The sequence below is a fragment of the Anarrhichthys ocellatus genome, unplaced genomic scaffold (genome assembly GCF_004355925.1).
Source record: "Anarrhichthys ocellatus isolate YVR2014 unplaced genomic scaffold, GSC_Weel_1.0 scaffold10, whole genome shotgun sequence".
Taxonomy (NCBI): Eukaryota; Metazoa; Chordata; class Actinopteri; order Perciformes; family Anarhichadidae; genus Anarrhichthys; species Anarrhichthys ocellatus.
The window spans coordinates 4,130,876-4,154,205 of NW_022280040.1; the positions used below are offsets into that span (position 1 = coordinate 4,130,876).

A 23,330-nucleotide genomic window follows, 5' to 3' on the forward strand; every position below is an offset into this window, starting at 1 on the left:
TTGCACGACATTCCAATTATTTTATTATACGTAGGACCCCGTCCATATCCCTATCGTTTTTTATGAAGACGGAAAGGGTTTGCTTGGTTTATCCCAACAACAACACAACCGCTGACTAGGTGATGCAGGTTTGTAAGCCAGATGATTGTGTGGCAGGCACCTGTCCCTTGGTGTCAGGTCTTAGGGAAGTTTGAGCAGCAGCCGGTGCTGTGATGTCAGGGGCTCTGAGGGGTCAGGACAGGAATTATTGAACAGAGGGTGGCTGACGGAGGGAGCTGGCACTGGGAGCAAACAGATGTTGCAATCTTAAAGAAATACACAACCTCTGAATTAAATATGAAGAGCGGGGGCAGCTAGAGTGGAGGATGCTGGTGACTTCGTCTCTGCTTCTTGGCCAATCGCAGTGCTTTGTTGCAAGTCAAAGTACCACTGATTGGTCAGTTGTTATTGTGACGAGAACCAGGTGATTCATCTCAAAGTATGCTGGTTTCTCAAAAAGGACTTGAGAGATGCGACCAAAACCCTTAAAAAATAGTTCTCGGAAGAAGACAGCTGTTCGGAGCATACTGTAGATTCATTATTCAGGAGCAGTGGGTCTCTGGACGCAGCATGTTATGTCAAAGTGTTTTAAAGCATTTACGCCACAGCAGCTCAGGGATGAATTCTGTAAAAAACAGAGGAATCTGACAGAATGTCCTCAGAACATTGTTTTACCACAAGTGTTTTGTTTCCAAGTCATTTTTACACAGCTCTCTCACTGACAAGAAATCTGTCTGAATATTTGATGGCTGTTTCTGACTTTACTGAGAGAATGAGACTTCACAGAGAGCTCAAGGTCTTCCCAATCAAATGAATCAAATGCTCTTTGTACCCCGATTCCAATTATTTCAACTGAAATGAAGTAGTGGATCTGTATTTTACCGATGCACCTCACTAATAGCATGTAATGTACAAACTTTGTCTATTGTAACTGATTTTAAAATAATTTTGTAAAAATGAATCCACTTTGGTCTCTTTGTTGTAGTTTGAACTAGAAGTTTGTGGTATGAATAAAGTATTTAGTCACAGCTTATGTATCATAATACAGTCACAGTTTGTTCAGAATGTATAATTTAATAATATAGTAGTGCAAGTTTCAAAGGCAGACAACATCATCTTGCTGGGGAATGATGTAGCATTTTGCCCACTGGCAACTTTTTTCCCACGATTCCTTTTCTAAAAACAAGATGTATTTGAGCCTTAAATCCGCTGCTGCATATCTCTGTCTGTTTATCTCTGAAGTGGATGATGGCCTTCTGCCAGTCTGGCCTGGCTCAGAGTGCTGCAGTGTCAACACTGCAGAGTGAGGGCCAGAGGGGTGATGTAAGTATTGATACACTCCTTGAAATCACTTTGTCACCGCCAGAGATGCCAAGCTGCTGGAGTAACACAATAGCAGGAAGATGATTGTGAATTCTTGGCAGAGGGTTGAGGGACGCCATTAAAAACGCAAATGTGATTAATTTTTAGTGAGAACGCCCTCTTCTTGGCGATTGTCAACGAGGCCGGGCTAAAGGGATGTGACACAGAAATGACTCTTCCTCCTGGCGTCTAATGCGACTCGTCACTCTGAGGAAATATCTAGGAGATGGGGACTCGCATCTAATGGACTAACTATTTGTTCAGGGCTTGTGGGGCAGGGATCTGGCTCAATAGCACTAAGTGATCAATTGCTTAAACACCACAGATCACTTGTGATTCAACACAAACAAAAGTGTTTTATCTCAAATTGTCGCTGAGGGCTTTATCACATTTGTATGGATGAGGAACAAAAGCAATTTAATACAATCAGGGAAGCATAAAGAATATTCATATTCTTTATGCCTCATATTGTGTCCTTTTAACACTCTTTGTGAATGTCATGATAAGCGTCGGTGGTTATCAGGGTTTCCTGTAGTCCTGTTCAACCTGACACTACCACCCCTGTGGAGTGACATTTGCCAGGCGACACAGTAGCCACATTTTATCCCGACCACTTCATAAACAATGAAGGGCTGCAGCACTGTGACCGCTGCCTCTGTCTCTTCTTGTAGACGTACTACCAACAAAAGACGGCGCACAGGTCACACTAAAGGTTACATCTTTATTGATTTCATGCACTTCAAGACGCATGCTTTTTTACAAATTTATATGTGTGATAATCGGTATATATTGGCTAGAACAATAGGAATCATACCAATCAGCCATTACTAAAGGTACAGTTGCGTTTTGAGGAATTTAGATTTTCTTTCCTACGTAATTTAAGTGGGACTTATTCATGCATCGTTATGCCTCTGCATGCAGTTGTTTTGCATGCAATCCAGCCAAGCTTAATTATTGCATAGTGATGGAGATAATTGTAGCTCTGCTCAAAAGGAGGAAAATATATAGTTTATAGTTGTTATGGTATGCATGGATGGGTTAAAGCTAGGGTTGGTAATTTCTGACAAAAAGAAAATACAATACGTTTATCAGAATGTTGTATGTGCTTCTGAAAACATTCACAAATATTGATTGATCAGAAAAATTGTGTATTAAAACCTCTGTGTATTTCTGTAACTGATCCCCCTCCAGACATCCATGCACAGAGAGAAACTATTGTTCTGATAATCCAGTAATACCTTCAATCTGCACAAAGACATAAAAATGCCAGTTTGACTCTCTGAAAGAAGAAACTGTAAAATATTTCTGTTTCTTTTTAGAATTGCCAGTTGGCGTTCCAAAACAAAAATTCTTCCGAGTGCTAAATCTATTATAAAAGTCATATTGTAAGCCATCGGAGATCACGATTGCTTAGTCCCTTCTTGCTTGTAATCTTGGTTCAGTTCTTGGCTTGTGTGTCTGCCTCAGGAAATGACTATCCCACTGCTACATGCTGGCAGGACGGGCTACTACACACAATGCTGTAGTTTACTTTGTGAGAAAACCGCTCACGTTCTTGTATCCCATTACCACGACCACCTTGAGATAAATGGCTCTTTCTCCCCTCTGCCATAAGGTTTTATATCAAACGACATGTGTTGAGTATCTGACTGCAGGTTATATTGTTTCAGCGGAAATAAAACAATCACTTCTGGAGCTGTTCCTGGGCGCCTGGCTGTGGTGTGTATAACTGCTGGACAACCTATACACACTGTTTATAGATGTAAGGAAGAGGACAGTGGCAGGTGACAGGTTAACTCTGCTGTGTAAATTCCTGGGCCGTGTATGATGTAGCCTGTGATCCTGCAGTCCTTGATTAGATCTGAGCTAGTAAATATCCTGTGATTAATCAAAAGGGCTTGTTCTGCGTGTAGCGTCCCTGTGTCACCTTCACAGCTGGGGAGCAGTGCCGCCTTGTTTACCACTCTCCATCTCCTCAGACCCCATCCTCATTTCATCGCAGCTCGTAGGGGACTAACATAAAAGGCTCCTGCGAAACCCAACGCTGAGGACATGGTTTCATTGTAAAATGAGATATTATAGCATGTTCTTCCTCATATATTGCGCAAAATCATTGCTGAATATTTCCATTATGATCGTGTGTCCCACTGTCTTGCATTGTTGCACATTTATGTGAAGGACTTTGTGAGCAGACATGTTATTTGTGATTGGTGTGCTTTTGTAAAGAAATATGTTTTAGCATAGGGCTGTTCTTTTTTTTTTTTTATAAACAAATGTGACAAACCAAATAAATGGCATCGTACAAGTATTGTCTGCAGTGCTGTAGTACTAGACATTGTTCTTGATCTTTTGCCCAAAAATGATTAAAAACATTCTAGTGAGCCACACCTTTGCATTGGGTTTCATGTTCCTTCATTAATATAAACATTGTGGTTTATTTTGAGTCGATCCCACATACACTTTCCTGCTGTCGGAAATCCTAGTGTACCTAATGTGTATTAATCCACAGCTGAAAATGTACTCGTTATATCTGTGACCCGTCTAATGAGGCAATGTGCCACAGGAAGCGTAGTGAAGTTTGAAAGTATTGCGAGACACACTAACACATTGTTGACTTTGGTCTTTTTTTTATTGGATTTGTTCACAATAAGAAATACAGACTAATGCCAGGCTTATCCTTTAATTACAAAATAATTAGCACTCAAACAGAGAATATCCCCTAGAAACTGCTTTGCTACAGGCTCGTTACATCAATGGAACATGTTAAAATGAAGGCCAACATGATAATGGGTTGTTATAGTAATTAATAGACTGAACTAATTACTTTAGCCAATAGAGATTCATTTAATGCTGAAGAGTAGGGGGTGTTTGAGCAGAGCGTGTCCAACTGAAACTACACCATTTCTAATTAACCATCCTGCTCTGCGAGCTTACAGTAACCGTAACATTATCTGACAACTGGTGTTATTTCCCGTACTTTCTGTTTGTTAAAAATACCCTGTGATCTTCTGAGATACTTTTTTTTTTTTTTGTCTCCAGAACAGTTCACTTGGAAAATGTATCGCGATGTCCCGACTTGTCAACACGGTCTTCTCTGCGGAGCATGATTTAACTGATTGCTGCCCCCCTTTTCATTATGCCCCTTTGATTGTCATTCGAAGACTGTGTAAGGGACACACGCATGTCATGTTAATAAAGACACTAAACCGCATGTATCGCTCCACCATAGAACAAAGTCCGGACCTGTCTTGGAATATAGATCTCTAATTGCTTTTGCGTGGTGGTGCAGCAGAATTGTGCTTCCCAGATGTCACCTCTGCCAAACCCGAGTGCACGTCACTGTCAATAGGCCTGAGAAATCTCCCTAACAAGCTTGCGATTACATAAATCTATAGCCGCTCCGGATATTGCGCCAAAGAGACTGAACAACTTTCAAGGAGACTTCATGTTTGATGTTCCAGGGCTTGATTGCATTTTGAAAAAAAAGAGAAACCTACTATATTGGGAATGTGTCCAAACAGTCTAGCTTTGCTAATTTTGTCATAGTCAATTTCATAGTGCGGCCGTGAGAATGGGCGGCGATGGAATGAAGTTCCTGAGTGCTTTGCAGAGGGGCGTGAGTGGGTTTGACAGGCCCAGTGAAATATGCTCCGCTGTACCTTTTTTCCATTACAGGAGCACGGTCCAAAAATGCAAATTCGGGGTCCTCTCTCGGGAGGTCGTTAGAAAAGTGACATATCAAACAACTGGCCTCAAGTGGCAGACAAAATCTTACATTATTGCTACATCGACGTTTTCATATCTTAATTTGTGGTATTATTACCATGGCTTTTCAACCTCACCATTTCAATAAAGAGCTGTTTTGTTTTGAGCGGCTCTCTGAAGCCATTGTTTGGATGACCTCACGTCCATGTTTAATATGGCAGAAATCCTTGATCATCCGAATAGTAGCCACATCCTAAAGAGAGTGACTGACTGATAGACTGGATCTGTCTCATGGCCTTCTCTGAAGAGGTGATGAATTGACTTAATGGTTAGTAGACCAGAGAGCCACGCTGGGGGGGGGGGGGAGACATTAAATGACATGGTTTTATAGCCTATCAGCATTGTCATACCCCCGCTGTAACTTCAGCCTCCTTTTTTTCTGCACCATAGCGCGTGTTGGATGTTAGCCCCTAAGCTCGGTTAAACACACAACTCTTCTACCTGGTACCTCATGATGCCATGTGTCATCGCCTGTAAATGCTGCTGACACGCTGATTGAAGCTCTAACCATGAGAACTGATACTCAAAAGTTAGACCTGATTCGTTCATGTTCATTGTAATGATGTTAGTAATGGCAATGGCAGTCTCTCTGTCCCTCTGTCAGTCAGTATGACCAATAGATCCTTTAAGTTTGTATCTATAGACATCCTCACAGGGATGCTGGCTGCAGACTCTTAGTCTTGTCAGCATGAGGGAAGAAAGTCAAATAGATATTCTCCTTGAGTATTTACCAGCCTGTTTTCAACACAACTCATTATTTGTGATAAATTAGCAGGCTGATTGTAGTGATATGCTCTAATTTGTAAATGAGTGGGGTGCACCTGTCAGCAAGACTCATTGACTAATAACGACCATCCACTGAATAAGTAACGACCTTTCTTATTTCAGTCGACTTCTTAACCGTCTGGTTTGTATTCTTCTGCTATTTCCTTTTTGCTGCAGATTGATTCTTCCTTTCAAACCATGTTTATTGTTATTCCTCCTTTTGCATTTAGTTGGTTGTTAAGTGAATACAGCTGAAACTATTACTGTAGTCAACGATTATTTAGTTGACGGAAAATGAATCCGCAACTACTATGAAAATCGATTTATCCTGATTTTTTTTTTTTTCAAGCAAATATGAGCATTTGATGTGTTGCTTTGTCATGAGAATAAACTATTTTTTGGTTTTGTACAGTTGATCGGATAAAACAAGAGCAACTCACCTTGGGCTCTGGGAATTTATTCGTAAAAACACACAATCTTCTGACACAATGATTAATCAATATTGAAAATAAGGTACAGCCCGACTCAAATATTCTGTATCCAAACCCAGAATGTTTGATAGAAACACTGAACGCATCCTGTACGCCCGAAACATATTTAAGCACAATTTTACAATTTTTTTTTTCATACGGAAGATGGAAAGTGTGGAATCATAAATCCTGTGGGAACAGGAGTAGCAGGGTGGGATAACTGATTTCACATTAAAATATAGTGCCATGTAACTTTACAAAGGCCTTGTACTACAAGACGAGGGGGTATGTGACCTTCAGCCATTAAACCATCCTGTTAATTGTCTAATAATAAAATGTTTTTATTGTCCAGAACCCCTGCAGTATAATTGAATTTCACTCTGCTTTTCACTCATCTTATTTTTATTTCTATCTTTTTGCTGAGGCCGTGAAGCCTCACCATTACTGGTCGTAATGACGGTGTGGGATTGGTTTTTCAGGATTGCCGCTCTAACTAAGCTCTATTGGTTCGTCCACCTTCTCATTCTTCTCCCTGCAAATTTAGCATTTAAACCACTCTCATTACAGCACAGATTACAGAGGCCTATTGGTCCTCATTAGCGCCCACTGATCCTTGGCTGGGCCCATGTCCTAACATCTTTTAATTAGCATTCTGGAAATCTAATCAATGTAATAACTCAGAATAATCTCCCCTTTTGCACTTATTTTCTCCCACTCTTTTGTTCCAGGATGTTCTTGGCTGGAAGACTCAAAGGCTGATAGAAGGTGGCCTTTTTCTGAGCCTGCCAGGTATGTGACATAAAAGGTAAGGAGACCTTGAAGGGCAAACTGGATCAGTGGATTTGACTGCACTTCGGTAAACTTTGATCAAACAAATTTGATCTAAAAACATAAATTATACGTCTGAGATTTAATGATTGTTTTTTTCAAGCGTTTTTGCAGTTATAATATTGATGTGCTGTATAAAAGAACATGAAAAGCTTCATATACCTGTCAGTGACAGATTGTAAACAAGGAGCCGCGAGTTCATCTCTAAATGCCCTGTAAAGCCTTCCGTCCTCAGCCAGGCCCTGTGGTGTGATATGAAGTGAAAGCCAAGGCGGGGTTTGGCACTGGACGGCCATTTTGTGTCTGGTCTGATGCATGGTTTCTCTGGGTGTCACTTTGGCTACATATCAGAGTCAGTGGTGGCGGCGGGCGAAGCTGCAGGTCTCATTAGAGTATCTTTACTGCAACAGTTGCAGGGTGAGTAAAAAAACAACCATGCTTTTGTTTTTTAAACACGCTTACAAGGGTTATGCCATCAAAAGTCTAATTTTATATCATAGAGTTCTCATGATAAGTCTAATGTTTTAAAAACAGATGCCAACATACATTTTATCGGCCCGTAATAAAGTAAAGGACGACTGCTATTAGGCCACTGTGACTAGCATCCGTGTGAGAGAGAGAAGCCTCTGGCAGCCTGCTATTCATGCACCTTTTGTGTACAGTAAAGTGCGGTTTCTATGCCAGGTATCCAGGGCAGACATTTTGGCACAGCTTTGGCAGTACAGACAAAGACGCCAGGGTGTGACAGACCTGCCATTTCCCAGCATCACTGGCATGCCTCTCACTGTAGAATGATGAATGGTTACACGCGCATGCCGCGCATTTGCTCATGCACACATATGACACACATGCATATGCATGCGCACATGCAAAAACATACAGGCAACCCTCCTGGTCAGGTCAACCAGGCTTTGGCATTGCGTCATAACCGCACAAACACACAAAGACAGACAGGCTTCCTTACTGTAGCGCTGCATTATTCAGAGCCAGGTGTAGGAGGAAGAGGGGAATAAGGTTGTGTTTATTAGCTGCTCCCTTGGTGTTCTCTAAATTGCCTTGTTTGCTCGGCACAAGCACACAAACAGATGCTGTCCTCTCTGCTCTGGGTAATTCTGGGGGTCTCTGGGTATTTAGTGAAAGGCCTACCGAACCACACACACGCGGCCTCATTTGTGCTTGTGCATACAGTCTACGCATACAAACGCACACATCTGACCAGGCTTCTTGAAAAAAAACACATTTGTGTGCTAATTTTGTGCTGACATTCGGAAGTACAGTCTGAATCATGCAAAGAAGAAGACATTGTCTCTCTAAATAAGTAATTGGAGAAGCCCGTATAGCAAACCTCACAGTCCCTAACCCTCTCAGCGACACAATTTCACTCTTATTAAGAAAATCTGCATTTAGGAGGGACCAATGCTATCAGTCGAAATTAATCTGCTTTGACTGATCCCTAATGTGACCACAGTCATCGAGTAATTATTGTCTGGATGGCTGTGCACCAGCCTCATAACCACTGTCCGCCTCCTCCTACTCCCTCCCTCCCCCCCCTCAAAAAGGGCTAGTCTTGGTGTGTGAATCCCTCTGCAGTGCGCTGGTTACAGTGAGTACGGCAGGCATGTCATTTAGCGCTTGATCAGTGAGTCGTGATTAGCCTGCCCTGTATTATTGTGATTAACGTCCACCCAGCGGACGACTGTCCTGTTGTCACCAGTGATACCATCTGAGATCTTGAGAGTCTGGGATGAGGGCCAGTGGAAGGACCTGGTTCTATGGCAACACAAAACCGCTCACTCTGATGATGGCTGCTTCTCTAAAATGCACACACGCAAACACACACTTCAACTTCTTTCCTGTCAGTCACTAAATCAAATGCATGTAACGAGTGCAGCGCTCTCTCCCCATGTAGCTATGTTTTGTCTGTGTGTCTGCTTGGATTAGTTAACCCACTACCTCTTCTGCAGCTTGCGTGTTGTGCATTATTTCCATCAGGCCGCATGCTTTATGTCTCCAAAAGCACTGAAATCCAGAAACTCATCTATCTACGGTCCTCCGTTTCCCTCTTTCATCTCACACATCCTCGACCACCAAAGTCGATTTGACCGCGGCTGATTATAGTAACGAAGGCAGTCCAAGAGAATATGCACATTCTCAGTGTACGTCAAATTAGATCACAGCGAGGGGGGGGGGGGGGGATGCTGCGCGCTGACCCCCGTCTCTTCTCCTCAGACAATCGGTCGCTTACACAGAGGGAGCTTTTGAAAACAGGCCTGTGGACCAAACTGGTTGATGGCTCGCTGCTACAACACACAGGACAAAGAAAGATGTCCAGGGGAAATGCTCAGATTAAAGAGATTGATCCCGGAGGATGTCAGAGAGAAAAAGTGCACCTAGTCTGTGAGAAAATAAGAATATTAAGAGTATAATAGGATTTGGAGTGTTTATGCTTTAGCATGCGAGCTTTATGCAAAAATGTGGCACTAGAGAAGACACCATTTCTGTCTCTGTGCATCAGTATCACACTTTAAAAACAAGTAAATCTAGAGATGCATAATATACGTCAAATATTTGTGATGCTAAATTGAGGTATTCTATATAGATCCCAAATTTGTGGTTTTCTTATTGATGTAGCGTTTTGTGCATGCATGTGTGTGTGTGTCATTCCTTTGTAATTACTCGCCTAAACTCAGATCCCCTTCTCATGCCTCTTGTGCGTCCGCCGGTGGAAAAGAGTCAGTTTTGATTACAAAGTAAACGCTGCAGCGTCAGACAGGGGGTTACATGCTGATATGCATTCTATCAGGATGATTTATGCAAATTATGCACATTATTCCCGCAGGAATCTCTCTTCTGAAAGTGCCAGGATAAATTGCCGGAAATTAGCCATAAAATTCACTGTGCAGGGAGTGTGAGGTGAAGGCCGCCGAGGAGCCAAGGACATTGGGCCGCCATGGTTACGCTTGGCCTGGCCTGCCTCCCCCATGCTTGGCATTCATGGCTGTTAAAGACCTCTGCTCAGACAGATACACTGAAGCCTCGAGTAGCACTCAGCACATCAGGAAGATCAGCCAAGCAAGTGTTACACTAACGGCCGCGGTTTCATGCTCTAGTAACATGACAGATTTTTAGCAGAGAGAAGCAGATCGTCTTTTTCTTCATTCCACATTTTAGATTGAAAAGCACTTTTTATTTATTCTACATTCTGAGAAAGGATGTGATTGTAATAGAGTAAATGACCTCAAAACCTGTCAGTGTTTTGGATTGTTTTGTCTTTTTTTTTTTTATGCCGTTGTTTACAATATAGTCAATCTTGGTTGTAGTTCATCTTAATCTTCAGATTACACTCCAATCAGAAACCTGTCCAGCAATCGGGTGATCCAACAAGTGAGGTTGTTTGAACAACACGTAAACAAGTAGCTGTCAGTATCATAGCACACAGTTCAGGCTGTGTGAGGCAGTGGCTTCCTTAGCTTTAACCGCAGCTCTCTATCGGTCAGGCCTTTCATTTGTCTCATGATCTGTGTGTGTGCGTGTGTGAGGGAAACAAAGAGAAAGTGTGTGTGTGTGTGTGTATATGAAATGAGCAGTGTGCGATTCACACTGTTATGTCATCGTGTCTTTATTTCAATCTGGAAACCAGAGTAAGTTAATGACTTTCAGACTGGAGATGAAATCCACCTCGCCTTAGCTTTAATGAACCCTGAGCGGGTCAGGATCTGCATTTTGATCAGGACAAGTGATCCCTGTCTCTCTTACACAAACTGCACAAGAACACACACATGCCCGTGTGCACATAGACCAGATACAGAGATTCCAGCAAGCCCAGGTTAGTTTAATGTAAACTTTAGTCAATGTTGTTCATTACCATAAAGCTTAGTTAGCAGTGTTCTGAATGTGTGTCTTAGTGCTGCTGAACATGATCCAGGGAGTCTGCTGGGTCACTGTGAGCTCTACATCCACTCTAATCAAACAGCGACACATTATCTGAATGTTAAGGTCACAGAAATGGAAAGTTCACAGCTGTCTGGGGAGCCTTGAGTACCACACAACCATTGTATTTACATTTTAAGATAATTTAAAAATATCAGCTACTTAAATTATCCGATGGAAACAAAGCTAAGAAAATGTAAATAAAATCTATGCATTTGTTTTGATCAATATGTTTGGACCATTTAAGCTATTTCAACATTCAAATTCAGGGAGCCTGGTGAAAAACACCAGAGCTTAAAGTTTCTTTGAAGCAATAACACCATAAAATGTCAACAAATCAAATGAATTGTCTCTCGACAGCAGTCATAATTTGATTTACGTAGGGAAAATGTTTGCACAATGAAAGCACATAACTCCATTGCACCTGTTTTTGTTTTCTCAAATCCAGAGTGAATTGTTGTTTTGGTAAAAAACAACCTGTACAACGACAGCCCGCTCTGTCCAAAACAACACCACAAATTGCTGCGCTCTGCCATGACACGTTTTAATCCCCGCGGAATAAAAGAACATCAGATTACGGCACAAAAACAGAGCCATCGGTAAACGGGGATTAGGGGATTGGGACTTTAATCTGATTAATATGGAGGCAGTTGGAATATTAGAGATGTTACTCGACAATTGTATTCCAGATGAGAGGATAATCACACATTACTACATCATTTATTGTACCCTGTTAGAGCTCTCAGAGCTAAACACGCCACCATATGTTTACCTGACCTCAAGGCTTCCTCAGAGAAAAAACAAACATTCCCATTACAATGAATTAGGAGCTCAATATGCAGGTAGGAAAACATAGTTACGTAGAAATGTCCACGAAATTTAATTGACCCTTGTTAGTATTTCAAGATGGCCTGAATGAACTTCATATCCTCTGAATAAATTGTTAGACGTTCAGAGAAATCTTTAATTACATTAGTCAGTCATGCTGTTATTTTTTTTTTGTAAGCTACAGCCCTCCATCTAAACACACAGAGGGAGAAAATCACATTATTTAATGAATATTTTTCATATTTAACAACAAGTGCAAAAGGAGGAGGAGTGGAGTGTCGGAGGGGGGGTTCACCTAATGTGTAACAAAGGTCGCAGCCATGTATTTGGCTCCAGTTAAGTGGCTATTCTTGCCTGAGATCTGGATCGGAAGATCCGGTAGTATCAAGAGTTTTAAAAATAGAGCTCCAAAAGTTGGATAATTTAAGAAATTGCCAAAACATACAAGCAAAGGAGGTGGGGAGCGATCCGCACTTTAGGATACATTTTAGTAAATTTAACTTGTGAGAAGTACAATTAATAAAATGCCTTAAACTGCATCAAGCTGTCTCGTACACATTGAAGCTCTACTCCTATTAGAGCGTTTTCTCATTGTTCTCTGTTATACCCAACCCCAAATACATTTCACATGCAGATATTAAAAATATATAACAAATTCAGCAAGTTGGAGAGCTAATTACAGCAGAAGATATTACTTCTCTAGCTGAGGGATCTACTGAAAACAAGTATCTTTCTTTCATTTACTGTATATTCAATAAAACCACAAAGTTGAAGAAATTGAATGTGGCCACTCAAATGTGGGAAAAGTTCCATCTATGACGAACGACACTTAATACTTTAAGTACCATTGCGCCACCATAGCTCATAATGAAGGTTAAATAGTTCACATAAATAATCTGTATATACCTAACATGAGTTGACCCCTTGAGTTACATTTGTTAGCCTGCATTTTGTGAGCACAACACAAAGGCAACATTTTGCATTGCTATCAGCAGCCTGACAAAAGTAAATTACCGCCCAGCAGTTGATTTGGTGCCTCAGCTAGTGCAGCACATATATCTTTATACACAGTGTATGACACAGCATGGATGAATACATTGCCAGAGTTTAGCCTGTTACTGATATGAAGGGGACATTTCAATTCAATGCTCTTATGTATATTTTGACTTTCATGTTTATCATCCTTAGCAGACATCACATCCGCTTTATGAATAGGCACCCTGCTGGCCCTTGATATGGTAAATTGGACGTTTTATGGTTTATGAAAAGGGGTGTTCTTTATCTTCCACTTTTATTCATGAGCCCTGAATCTCGCTGTAAATGCCTTTAAGACAGATTCAGCTTTATTAGACTCATGAATAAAAACGATGTTGCCTGTTATGACCTGCTGTGGTTGGTGGCCACTGAAGAAAACTTCTCTTTCCATGACACTTCAGAGTGCCACATCATTGCCCAGTCCAACCCACCACCATAACATTTCAGAGAGCCGTGCTGTGTGCATGGCATTTCACACACCGAGTGTCGAGCAGTTCCCACATCAAGAGGAATATGATTGCTTTCGATTGATGAACGTTTCACTTAAATCATGCGATGCTTGTCATTCTCCTGGTAGTAAAATGCTCTTTGCCTTTGAACTGATATGTTTCGTGCTGTGGTCTGTTTTCCTTTGAATGCTGTGTGCTGTTTTCCACACGCATATGGCACTGTCTCACCCCTGGGGAATTTCCTCTTCTGGGCTAATGTGAATATTAGTATGGGTTAAATGCTCCAGTCATTTGTACATTAATGCATATTGCATAATTAATGTTTTTTGTGAAGTCTGTTACCAAACAGAAGAGCAGGAAAAAATGCATCTCTGTGTCAAAATGTAAAATATCTGAGTTCAGTCCTGAAATGCGATGATGCCCAACAGGAACTGCTGACAGGATGCCAGAGCTGTTTTGATGTCTCCTGATTATTTCTGGTCTTGTTTAAGTGCTGTTCTGTGAAGATTCAAGGCATTCGGGAGTGTGATGGGATTAAATGGGACACTGTAATGACCCTGTTGTCGGAGTGGTTCATCATACAGAAACAAAGCTGAGATCTGAGACTGAAAAACCACAAACCCACTGTGGTAAACTGGGAAAACAATATCATGATTGTTCACAAATGAGAAAAGAGAGATAAAGAATTTGCTTTTTTTTAATTATTATAAGAAAACATTGATCTTATATTTCTTTAATTGTTAGTATTTGTGTCGGCTTAAAGTCAGTTCTTCATTGAAGTTAGATTTGGATATTTTGAGTTAAATTTATTGAGTTATAAGCGACAAACTTTTCATGTTTCCATATTTTAACGAAAGGGAAATGTTAAGCAATTACCATAGTAGCTGGTAATCCTTTGCCTTAAGAAAATATACAATATGCATCTACAAAAAAATATTTAGATGGCTATTGTCCACTTGCAGTATTTTTTTTTTTAAATCCTCACATATTGAATAACATTCTTCCATAGGAGCTGTGAATCTCTGCATGTCTGACATTATTATCCAAGCTGTTAGTCTGTCAGGAAACAACTAATGGTTAAAAAGCCACAATAACAAAAAAATAACTGTACATGAATTAATCTGTTGGAGAAAGAGTTTTACTGTATGTTTCCTGTTAAAAATCAGTTGCCTCTTTCCATGGTGCTGAAGTCTTAAAGACATACACACTGACCTGTCTATGTGACAAAGTATTAACTATTAGTAAGTAACACTTCAGTGAAAATGCAATTTTTCTAATTTGATAATAGCATTTAGATTGTGGCTTTCATACGTTGTCGTCCTGCCTTCATGCGTAATTCTCAGTTTTTGGCTTAAGCGTTTCAAATCCTCACTTCTGACTGAACTTCACTTCCTGTCTATATTTTGAAGATTAATATCCGTGCAGAGTGACAGGTTTTGGGATTGAGATTATGTCCTATATTTCATGAATAGTTGTCACACTTTTGCTGTTTGACCCTCATCGTAATGTTTTGGTATGGACAGACGACTGAGGAGGACAAAGGGTGAGTCGGTGGGAGTGCAGCTGATGGCTGCGTTGTGATTAAAGACACCAAATTACGGCAATGAACAGTGTCGTAATTACATTCCTTAATCACATTCTGGAGGTCTAATTGCCTTAACGATGTGTTTCATTATGTGAAGCCAGGTATTACTGTCGACAGTTTTCATACACACTTGTTTTCGAATTAACGTATTATTACACACCGTGATGGAAATTGTTTTAATCATCACGATAAAGGTCGCCAGAGTTTGTTTTTTTTGTTCGAAGAGCAGAAACCTATTTCTTTCTGCCTCGAGGCAATATTCGCCCACCACGTCTGGCCTTCGCTCCCAAGACTTTGGCGTCACTGTACAGCTCAAGAAAAGAAAATGTATCGGTTTTGATGGAGCAGAAAATGATTGAACAATTCTTTCTCAGTGTACTTGGCAACTACTGAGAGTCCGAGACTGATAAATAAGAGCTACGTCACCCCCCAAGAAGACGGTCTCATTTTATAATATGCACTTGAATAAAACGTTTGCGATTAAAACATTATAAAATGTCAAATTCATGTAAAAAATGTCAGTGTATTCATCAAATGCATAATAAAAGCTGAAGTCGGTTGGCTGTGATTCCACTGACACTAAACTTCACATGAGATGAATAATCAGAAGTATTTCTGTTCAAAATATTTTAATAAAGCTTTTCAACACTGAAATACATACAAATGGCCTTCTTTGCGCATATAATAACTAAAGTATCTACAATAATCCACATCTTGACCTGACAACGCGATTCGTCTGAAAACCTCGATCATCTTGTGTGAGAAGAAAAAAACGCAAAAATATACAACTATAAACACTACAATGTGCAATGCAAGCAAATTATCCAATATAAATATCCAAATTAATAAATTACAAAAGACACACCGAAACACCTTGAATCAGGTTTTCTAAATTTTTCTGAAATGTTATATCACAGTGCCCCCAAAAAGAATTGTAATAGGCGTGCGCAACTATTAACAAGTGTCTGGATTAGCACATAAATATCTGACTGATTAAACGACTTAACTTCATCTACATCATCTATTTCATTTAACTGTTCCTTGTTCATGACATTCCACGTGCTCAATAGAAAAGTTCATGAAAACAGGCCTTGAACCAGAAAACAAACAGCAAATGTCTCTGAGGCGAATGAAAGAAAACCCGCAAAATAAATAAGGAAGCAGCAGAAAGTTGGACTAACGCTCCAGGAAGGTGTCCATCTATTTAAGTTAAAAAGTCGCAGGTTGTCAGGTCACCCAAATCTCCAAAAGGTTCCATAACAGGGCAAGTGATCAACAACTCACTCAACACTTGAAGCCACTCTTACAGGCCCACTGTACTTGTGTTTGGTCTTCACTGTCATTCATACCAGCACTTTAAGGATGATTTATATACATAATCAAGTATTGTTTGAACAAAAAAGCGCGTTTTGAATGCATTTAGTAAATATTATAAAAGTATTCATCGGCATTACTTCTTTGTCTCTAGCCTACTGACTTAAACAACAGTGTCCTCACAGGTTTCCCTCTCCAAAAGTGTTTAAGTGGTGTCTGATATCCCCTGTGCTTCTCCGAGTCTTTGCCAGACGCAGTTAAGGCTTGTCAGTGCACTGTTTGCAGAGGCTGGAGGTGGCGTTGTTGAATAGGGCACATTTATCGGGGCAAGAGGACGCAGCTACCCCGGTGGGGAAGGGATATCCAGGCGGCTGGTCGTACGCGCCCAAGCCCGGAGCTGCGAGGGCAGTGGTGGCCGGTATCGAGGCAGCAGAGATGGCTTGGCCCTGGTTGAGATACGCCACTAGCCTCCGCATCTCTTCCAGTGCCTGCGCCTGCATGAGGATGTAGTTTTTGGCGAGCAGCAAAGTGGCAATTTTGGAGAGTTTACGCACTGACGGGCTGTGCGCGTAAGGGATGACCCCTCTGAGCTCATCCAGCGCGTCGTTCAGATCGTGCATCCGTCGTCTTTCTCTGGCGTTGATGTTCAGCCTCAGTGATTTCTGCTCTTTGTTTTTCTTACCACCTGGTTTCCCCACGGGCACTTGCCTCCCGTCGGTCAGAAGGACCATTTCACACCTGCCGTCACTGTCATCGTCGGGACTCTCACCGCCGCTGCTTTCCGCCCCCGAGATCCTGTTGGCGCTCTCACCGAAATTCACGCACAAAGATCCGGTCGGCAGACCAAGTGGCCCCCCTCTACCTCCTGCCAGTACTCCCGGCTGAATCGAGTCTTGATCGGTCTGGTCAAAGCAGCTGATCGGTGACTGGCGGTCTCTGGCTGGTAGTTCAATGCCGGCCGAAGACCTGAAGGGGTCCATTTTTTTAGTGGACACGGCGCTCAGAGTTTTGTGAAAAATGTCCCCTGCGCCGCCGTTCAAGTTCAGCCTTCTGTCCATATAGTCTTGTGGATTCCGCGTTGTTGCAGGCAACGGTCGCTGCTGGAAACTCTTTGCGCGCCTCTATGAGTTTCTTCCTCTGTTTGTCCTTTACGACTTTAGTTGTGTGTCAGTGGTGAAGTTGCAGGCTTGCTCGACTTGTCAGCTGAGGTGTGGAGACGAGGAGGAGACTCGTGTAATAAGTGCTACTCTCTCCTGACGCTCTCTCGCTCTCTCTCTCTCCCTCTCTCTCTCGCTCTCTCGTTCTGTGTCTCTGATTCACCTTCACCGGATCTCCACGATGATCCTCGTTACGCACGAGACGCCTGAGTCTTTTTACATCATTATCTCGAGGCGGGTTATTAAAAGGGATTCGCCTATTGGGATAGAGACACCCTCTCCCCTCTCTCTCTCTCTACCCAATCAGGTTAACGTTTTAATGGTATTTAAACGATGACAAACAATACCGCGTGCGCTCTATCTCTCCCTTTGTGTGTGTGTGTGTGTGTGTGTGTGTGTGTGTGTGTGTGTGTGTGTGTTTATAGCTATATATCGGTGTTTTAAACGCCCTTTGAACATAAAAGGACCTGCTTCAGTGTTTTGCTTGTGACATTATCTTGTGTTCTTAGAGATAAGTTCTTATTTAATATAACTTGGCTGGGATTTCGTTTCAGTCAGCACAATCCAAATCATATAGACTTTGTTTAGTGTTCTGCCTTTTTATTTTCTCACTATTTTGTTCGCTCCTCTTTTTAATTGTGGCATCAAACCTTCACTTGAGTTCAGAGACATAACTTTGCTAACACACTTGACGAGAGACTCTGGAGCAGGCTTGAGTTGCATTGATGATATATTGTTATTAAAAACAACAACCAGCAGTTCAAGTCCCCCAAATGAACGTGGATTCCTATGTTTCACTATTGTAGTGAGTCTCAGTTTTCCCATGAAAGATCTTGACTCTTACTAAAATGTACCTGTGGTCATACTGCCATCTACTGGGTTGTGTAGTGTAGCACACTCATAATGGAAAGGAAATGGCAATGGCAATGGAAACGTCATCAGGATCAACAACTAAGCTATATTCAGCTTTATTTTACACAAGAACCCCTTGGGCATGCCATCATTACCACAAATCTACTTTATGGCTTAAACAAATCTATTTTTAGTTCCAGTCAACATGTTGCGGTTTTCAATAATACTGAATGACACGATAACAATTAAAGGGTGAAATGTACTTTTTAGAAAAACATCTAAATCCCTCATTTTAGGGAAGGAAGGTAAACAATTGTGGGTTTGAATATATAAGCATAATAAAGGTTCACCACAGTGTTGGAACAAGCATGCAAAATGTACGTGATGTTGCACAGTTTGGTCAAATGTATTCTTCTCTAACTTGAAAACTTAAAGTGGCACTGCACCGATTTAAACATGAAGATCAGTGTACTCATTGCAAAACGCGGGTGCTGCTCAGCCTGTGAACACAGTAGTACAGTGTCTTCAAAACTGGTGATTGGTGGCATCACGTGTCACCTCGGATTGGGTTTGAGACATCAGATTTATAAAGGACAGCTTGCGTTGCAAACTGGGGGCATGAAGTTCGCAAGACATGGGACATGGGCCGGAAGGGTCTAATTAAAGACACTTACGTTATGTTACAGAAATTGTTGAACTCTGTTGAATCATTTTAAACATTCTTTTGAAAATAGTACGTCTAAATACTTCTTTTAAATGAATTATAAACATTTTGGAGATAAATCTTGCTCAGTTAATTGCACGAGCGCAATGGGAGCTTTCTGTGGTGCTGAAAACACTGATAGCTCAACAGTTTACACCTCAGCTACTCTCTATTCCCAAGAGGTCATACACAAGCTCCACAGGTATCTCTTAAATTCACCGTGGCCCAATCCCAATCTCCACACTCACCGACTTTGAGGCGCGTTCCTGCAAAGTCCAGGAGACAGGCTGTCCCCCTGTCAAATTATTGAGTGTTTCCGGGCTCCCTCGCAGACATTTTGAGCCCTTTATGAACACTTTCCGTAACTCCCCATTTGTGCAGACTTTGCCCAAGGGAATTACCCACAATTCCGAGCAATGTGACCTTAAACACCGGGTTACCAGCGCACATGAGTGTCCAGCCTGGCATATTAAATTTACACTAAAAAGCTGAAAGTTATTCAAACCAGGGAGTAAAATCTATAAAATAAATAACCACAAATATACATAACATGTTATGACATCATGGTAATGTGATATGTGACAGCCTCTCCCACTCAACCAAATCACAGGTGATGTCAGTTACGTACCTGAGGATTCAGGGTTTAAGGCTTTAGGGGGGACATTGGGATTGGGCCCGTAGCCCTGGGAACCCTATAGCTCAGTAAGATTCAATGTGGACAACTCTGTAACTGCTTGCACAGAGAACACATTCTTCTTCACCTCTTACACAAAAAGTCATTCAGTAATTACTCTCCCTAGAAGCCATTTGTAGATACCAGCTGCAATGCATTATGGACAAAAATCTTCCTCCACCAAGTTACCATGGCTGGTTATGGCATGTGTGCTGCCCATATTAAAGGTGCCTTTAGCAGTGATTACAGTTGACCCCTGCCAATTGAAACCGCAGTGAATATGGTGTGGATTTTTTCACCCTCTGAGATGGTACCTTAGCAGCTACATATTGTTTAAAAGAAAAGTCTGCTCTGCCTCCTTCAGTATGTCTCACACTAGAGATGACAAAGTTTGCCCAAAGAAGAATCCATACATCCTTTAATAAATGATAATGACAAAAGGGACAGAGGAGAATTTGGGGATATTTCAATGTAAAAAAGCTACAGAATTAACTCAATGTTTGTAGAATGTTTTCCCATTTCAGCTTGCGCTCATTAGCTGTTCTATAACTTTTGATTAAGAGTTCTTGACTTTTAAATCAGTCGAACATCTTCAAGAAGAAACACTTTTGTTATTTAGAGTCAACTACCGAGGGACGGACAAATCCTTTCTGTGCAAAGTGAGAACATCATAGAACATAATTAAAAGGAGTTTCTAATTAAATCTCCACTCCCACATACATTGATTTCTACCAGTTACAAACGTCTGTTATCAATTATCTGGCTCATGGCCGGTGCTATCCACCACTTTTCACATTGATGCCAGTCACCAACCTTTTCGCATTCAATATAATAATATTTTGATAGGAAAAAATAACTGATACATTATTATCGTTTAATAAATAGCTCTTGAAAGCATCTCAGCTGTTGGATGGAGCTGACCTACATGAGCCTCGGCATGATTTTTGCAGAATAAATGTTGGATCTTATGTTTTCTCTAAGAATTTTACATACTGGTAATTAGAACTTCAAATAACTGTGACGAAATGGTCTGTTTTACTTCATTTGAATTCCAAGAAAGCAAAGAAACGTGTGATTTCATGCTAAATTGCCGTTATATTTTCACCATGTTGGAGCTCAATGTTCATGTCGAAGAAGTTCTTTGCAGCCGCCGCTCAAACACAATTGGCTAATACGTGCTTAACACATTCAAGGTCAGTGCTTTACCCCTTTTCCAGCATATTTCAATTAGCGTTTGTTCACCGTCTCTGCTGAGGCTCCACGAGAGGCCATCAGGGCAGAATACTTGAGGAGTTATGATCTAACGAGTGGCAGAGACAGACACTTTATCCTGAGACAGCAAGAGAACACCTTCATGGCCAATCAGGTCCGGCTAATGAGACAAGATGGGCCAGGACGGTGCCACAGCCATTACAGCCACAGTCTGTCAGCACTTTGGTAATGAAGAGACCGTTGAAGGAAAAACTGTTAGAAAAGAGAACAAGCACGAATTCAGATTGGAACAAAAGAGAAGTTTAGACATGACGGGAAGTGTTTGAACCATTACTGAAACTTCCAAACAGTCAATATGATTGATAGTGTACATGTGCCATATGTGCATATAGCCGTGCAAAAACCTAGTTCCAGATCTTTAATCCACTTTCAATGCACTGGGCTTTGTGTGGGCGCATTACTTAAGTATTTAATGTACTAGATGCATTTAAATGTATTAGACTTTTACTGTCCATTTTTCAGGTTTGTCCAATTCAAACTGATTATAATTAATCACAGGGTAATTCATTCAATTTAGTTTTTGATTGCCCATTTTAAATGAATCTCTTGTGCGTCCAAATGAAGCTTTTTCAATTTTCACCACAAGAGGGCAGGCAGTGACCTGTAATGGGGAAGTGCATTGCTGGAGATGCTGAGGGTGAGCTTGATGAACATGCTTTATGGCAGCCTTGTGGATTTTATTCAACTTTGAAGATTTTGGTTATCAGTGGGAGCCAGACTCTCAGGCTGTATGACCTGATATGAAAAGTTCAATTTTGTCATGCGGTGCTCTACATCGAGACCCACCAGTGAGCCATATTCATGACATGACATGTAGGCTGCTATATTTATTCTAGAAGTGGCCAAGTTGCAGTTTCATTTACAGGGAAATGTTGCAGCTGCCTGCAACATTGACACTTAAGATTGTAGCACCTGATCACATGCATCAAAGATGAATGCTCTTTTACTCTACTTTTTTGTAGTTTAGGACCGGCAGTAAATCTCTCATTTAATTATTTTCGAATATAGATGAACTCTTGTATTTCCTCTCGCCCTATCGTTGATTGTTTTCACCACTCATTGCTTATTTGAAGGATTAAAGGAAATAAACATTATTATGTTGGTGAATTGATTGGATAACCCCCCCCCTCCAATCAGGCCCTTCTTCCATCCATCACCCCTTCTGCCATTCTCAGCGATGATGTGCATTAATCAAGATGTGATTATTGTCTGCTATCAAAGTGTGCACTTAAAATATGTACATTTTATCTGTCTTGAGTGACAACATAAAACAATGCAATAACTGTTCACAGAACTTAGATGGTGGGAAGTGTAGCTCCATCTTATCATGTCAAATTCTCAACTCTATAAAAAGCATTATCCTCTCTCGTGGTTTATTATAACAGACAGCAGCGCCCCTGAACGCCACTAGGCGACACACTAAGATTGGAGGATGTTGTTTTTAACCAGCGAACATGCCATAAGACTCTCTAGCTATTGCATTCATCAAATGCAAAAGGTTTGTTTCCAAACCTCTTAATATCAATCTAATCAGACATTTGAGTTCGTATCTGCAGAGGTCCTTAGCTCACTTCCTCATTTACATTCCACACTGGCACCGTGCTATGGAAATTAATATGCAGTTCAAATAAATCATAGTGTAATATACTTGTCATGCAAGGCCGTTTTAGGTTATTGCAGGATGGCGAGACTGGACCTGCTTCACTGCGAAAATTACCATTTTTCTTTTTTTCTTTTTTCTCAAAGCAAGTGGGAGAACAATGTGTCGCTAGAACACGATGTCCACTTGTTTCCACTGCAGATCTGCTGAACGATTCTCTCTAAATAAGCGACAGGAAATTTCACTTAATCGTGGTGGTGTTTTTATTTAAAGGTATTATTGTTCAAACCGCGGTAGAAATCAGTTACACCACCGTCACACCGTTTGCACATTTCATCCTTTATGATTTAAGAGAAAACTACCTGCTAGATGAAATAACTGCATTCGGATTATTTTTTTCTCATATCCTCCAGTATCCTCGCTTGTGCAGCCTAGTTATGTTTCCGTGTGTATTCGGTTTATATGTTGCTGGGTCCGGGTTGCATTCCTCTACGACAGTAAAATAGTTGAGCCATTTCCGCCTTTGTACCGACAGGCGAGTGAAACAAAAGGCTGATCTGTTGTGCGCAGATTTCAGCACCACAGAAGGTGGACAGCGCTCTCGGGAAGCCTTTGTGAGGATGGACAGCTCCCACCGACACACACACACACACACGCACACACACACACACACACACACACACACACACACACACACACACAC

At 41.2% G+C, this 23,330-nt stretch overlaps 1 protein-coding gene across 1 annotated transcript; it reads right to left on the reverse strand.

Moving 5' to 3' along the window:
* Nucleotides 1-15,668: 15,668 nt before the first annotated feature.
* bhlhe22 (basic helix-loop-helix family, member e22) lies at nt 15,669-17,700 on the reverse strand. Its single transcript, XM_031850267.1, has one exon. The coding sequence runs from the start codon at nt 17,426-17,428 to the stop codon at nt 16,628-16,630; it is 801 nt and encodes a 266-aa protein (XP_031706127.1). The 5' UTR covers nt 17,429-17,700; the 3' UTR covers nt 15,669-16,627.
* Nucleotides 17,701-23,330: the final 5,630 nt, after the last annotated feature.

Excerpts from the sequence above, each read along its gene's own strand:
- bhlhe22 (XM_031850267.1), bottom strand. The coding sequence starts at position 17,428 with ATGGACAGAAGGCTGAACTTGAACGGCGGCGCAGGGGACATTTTTCAC.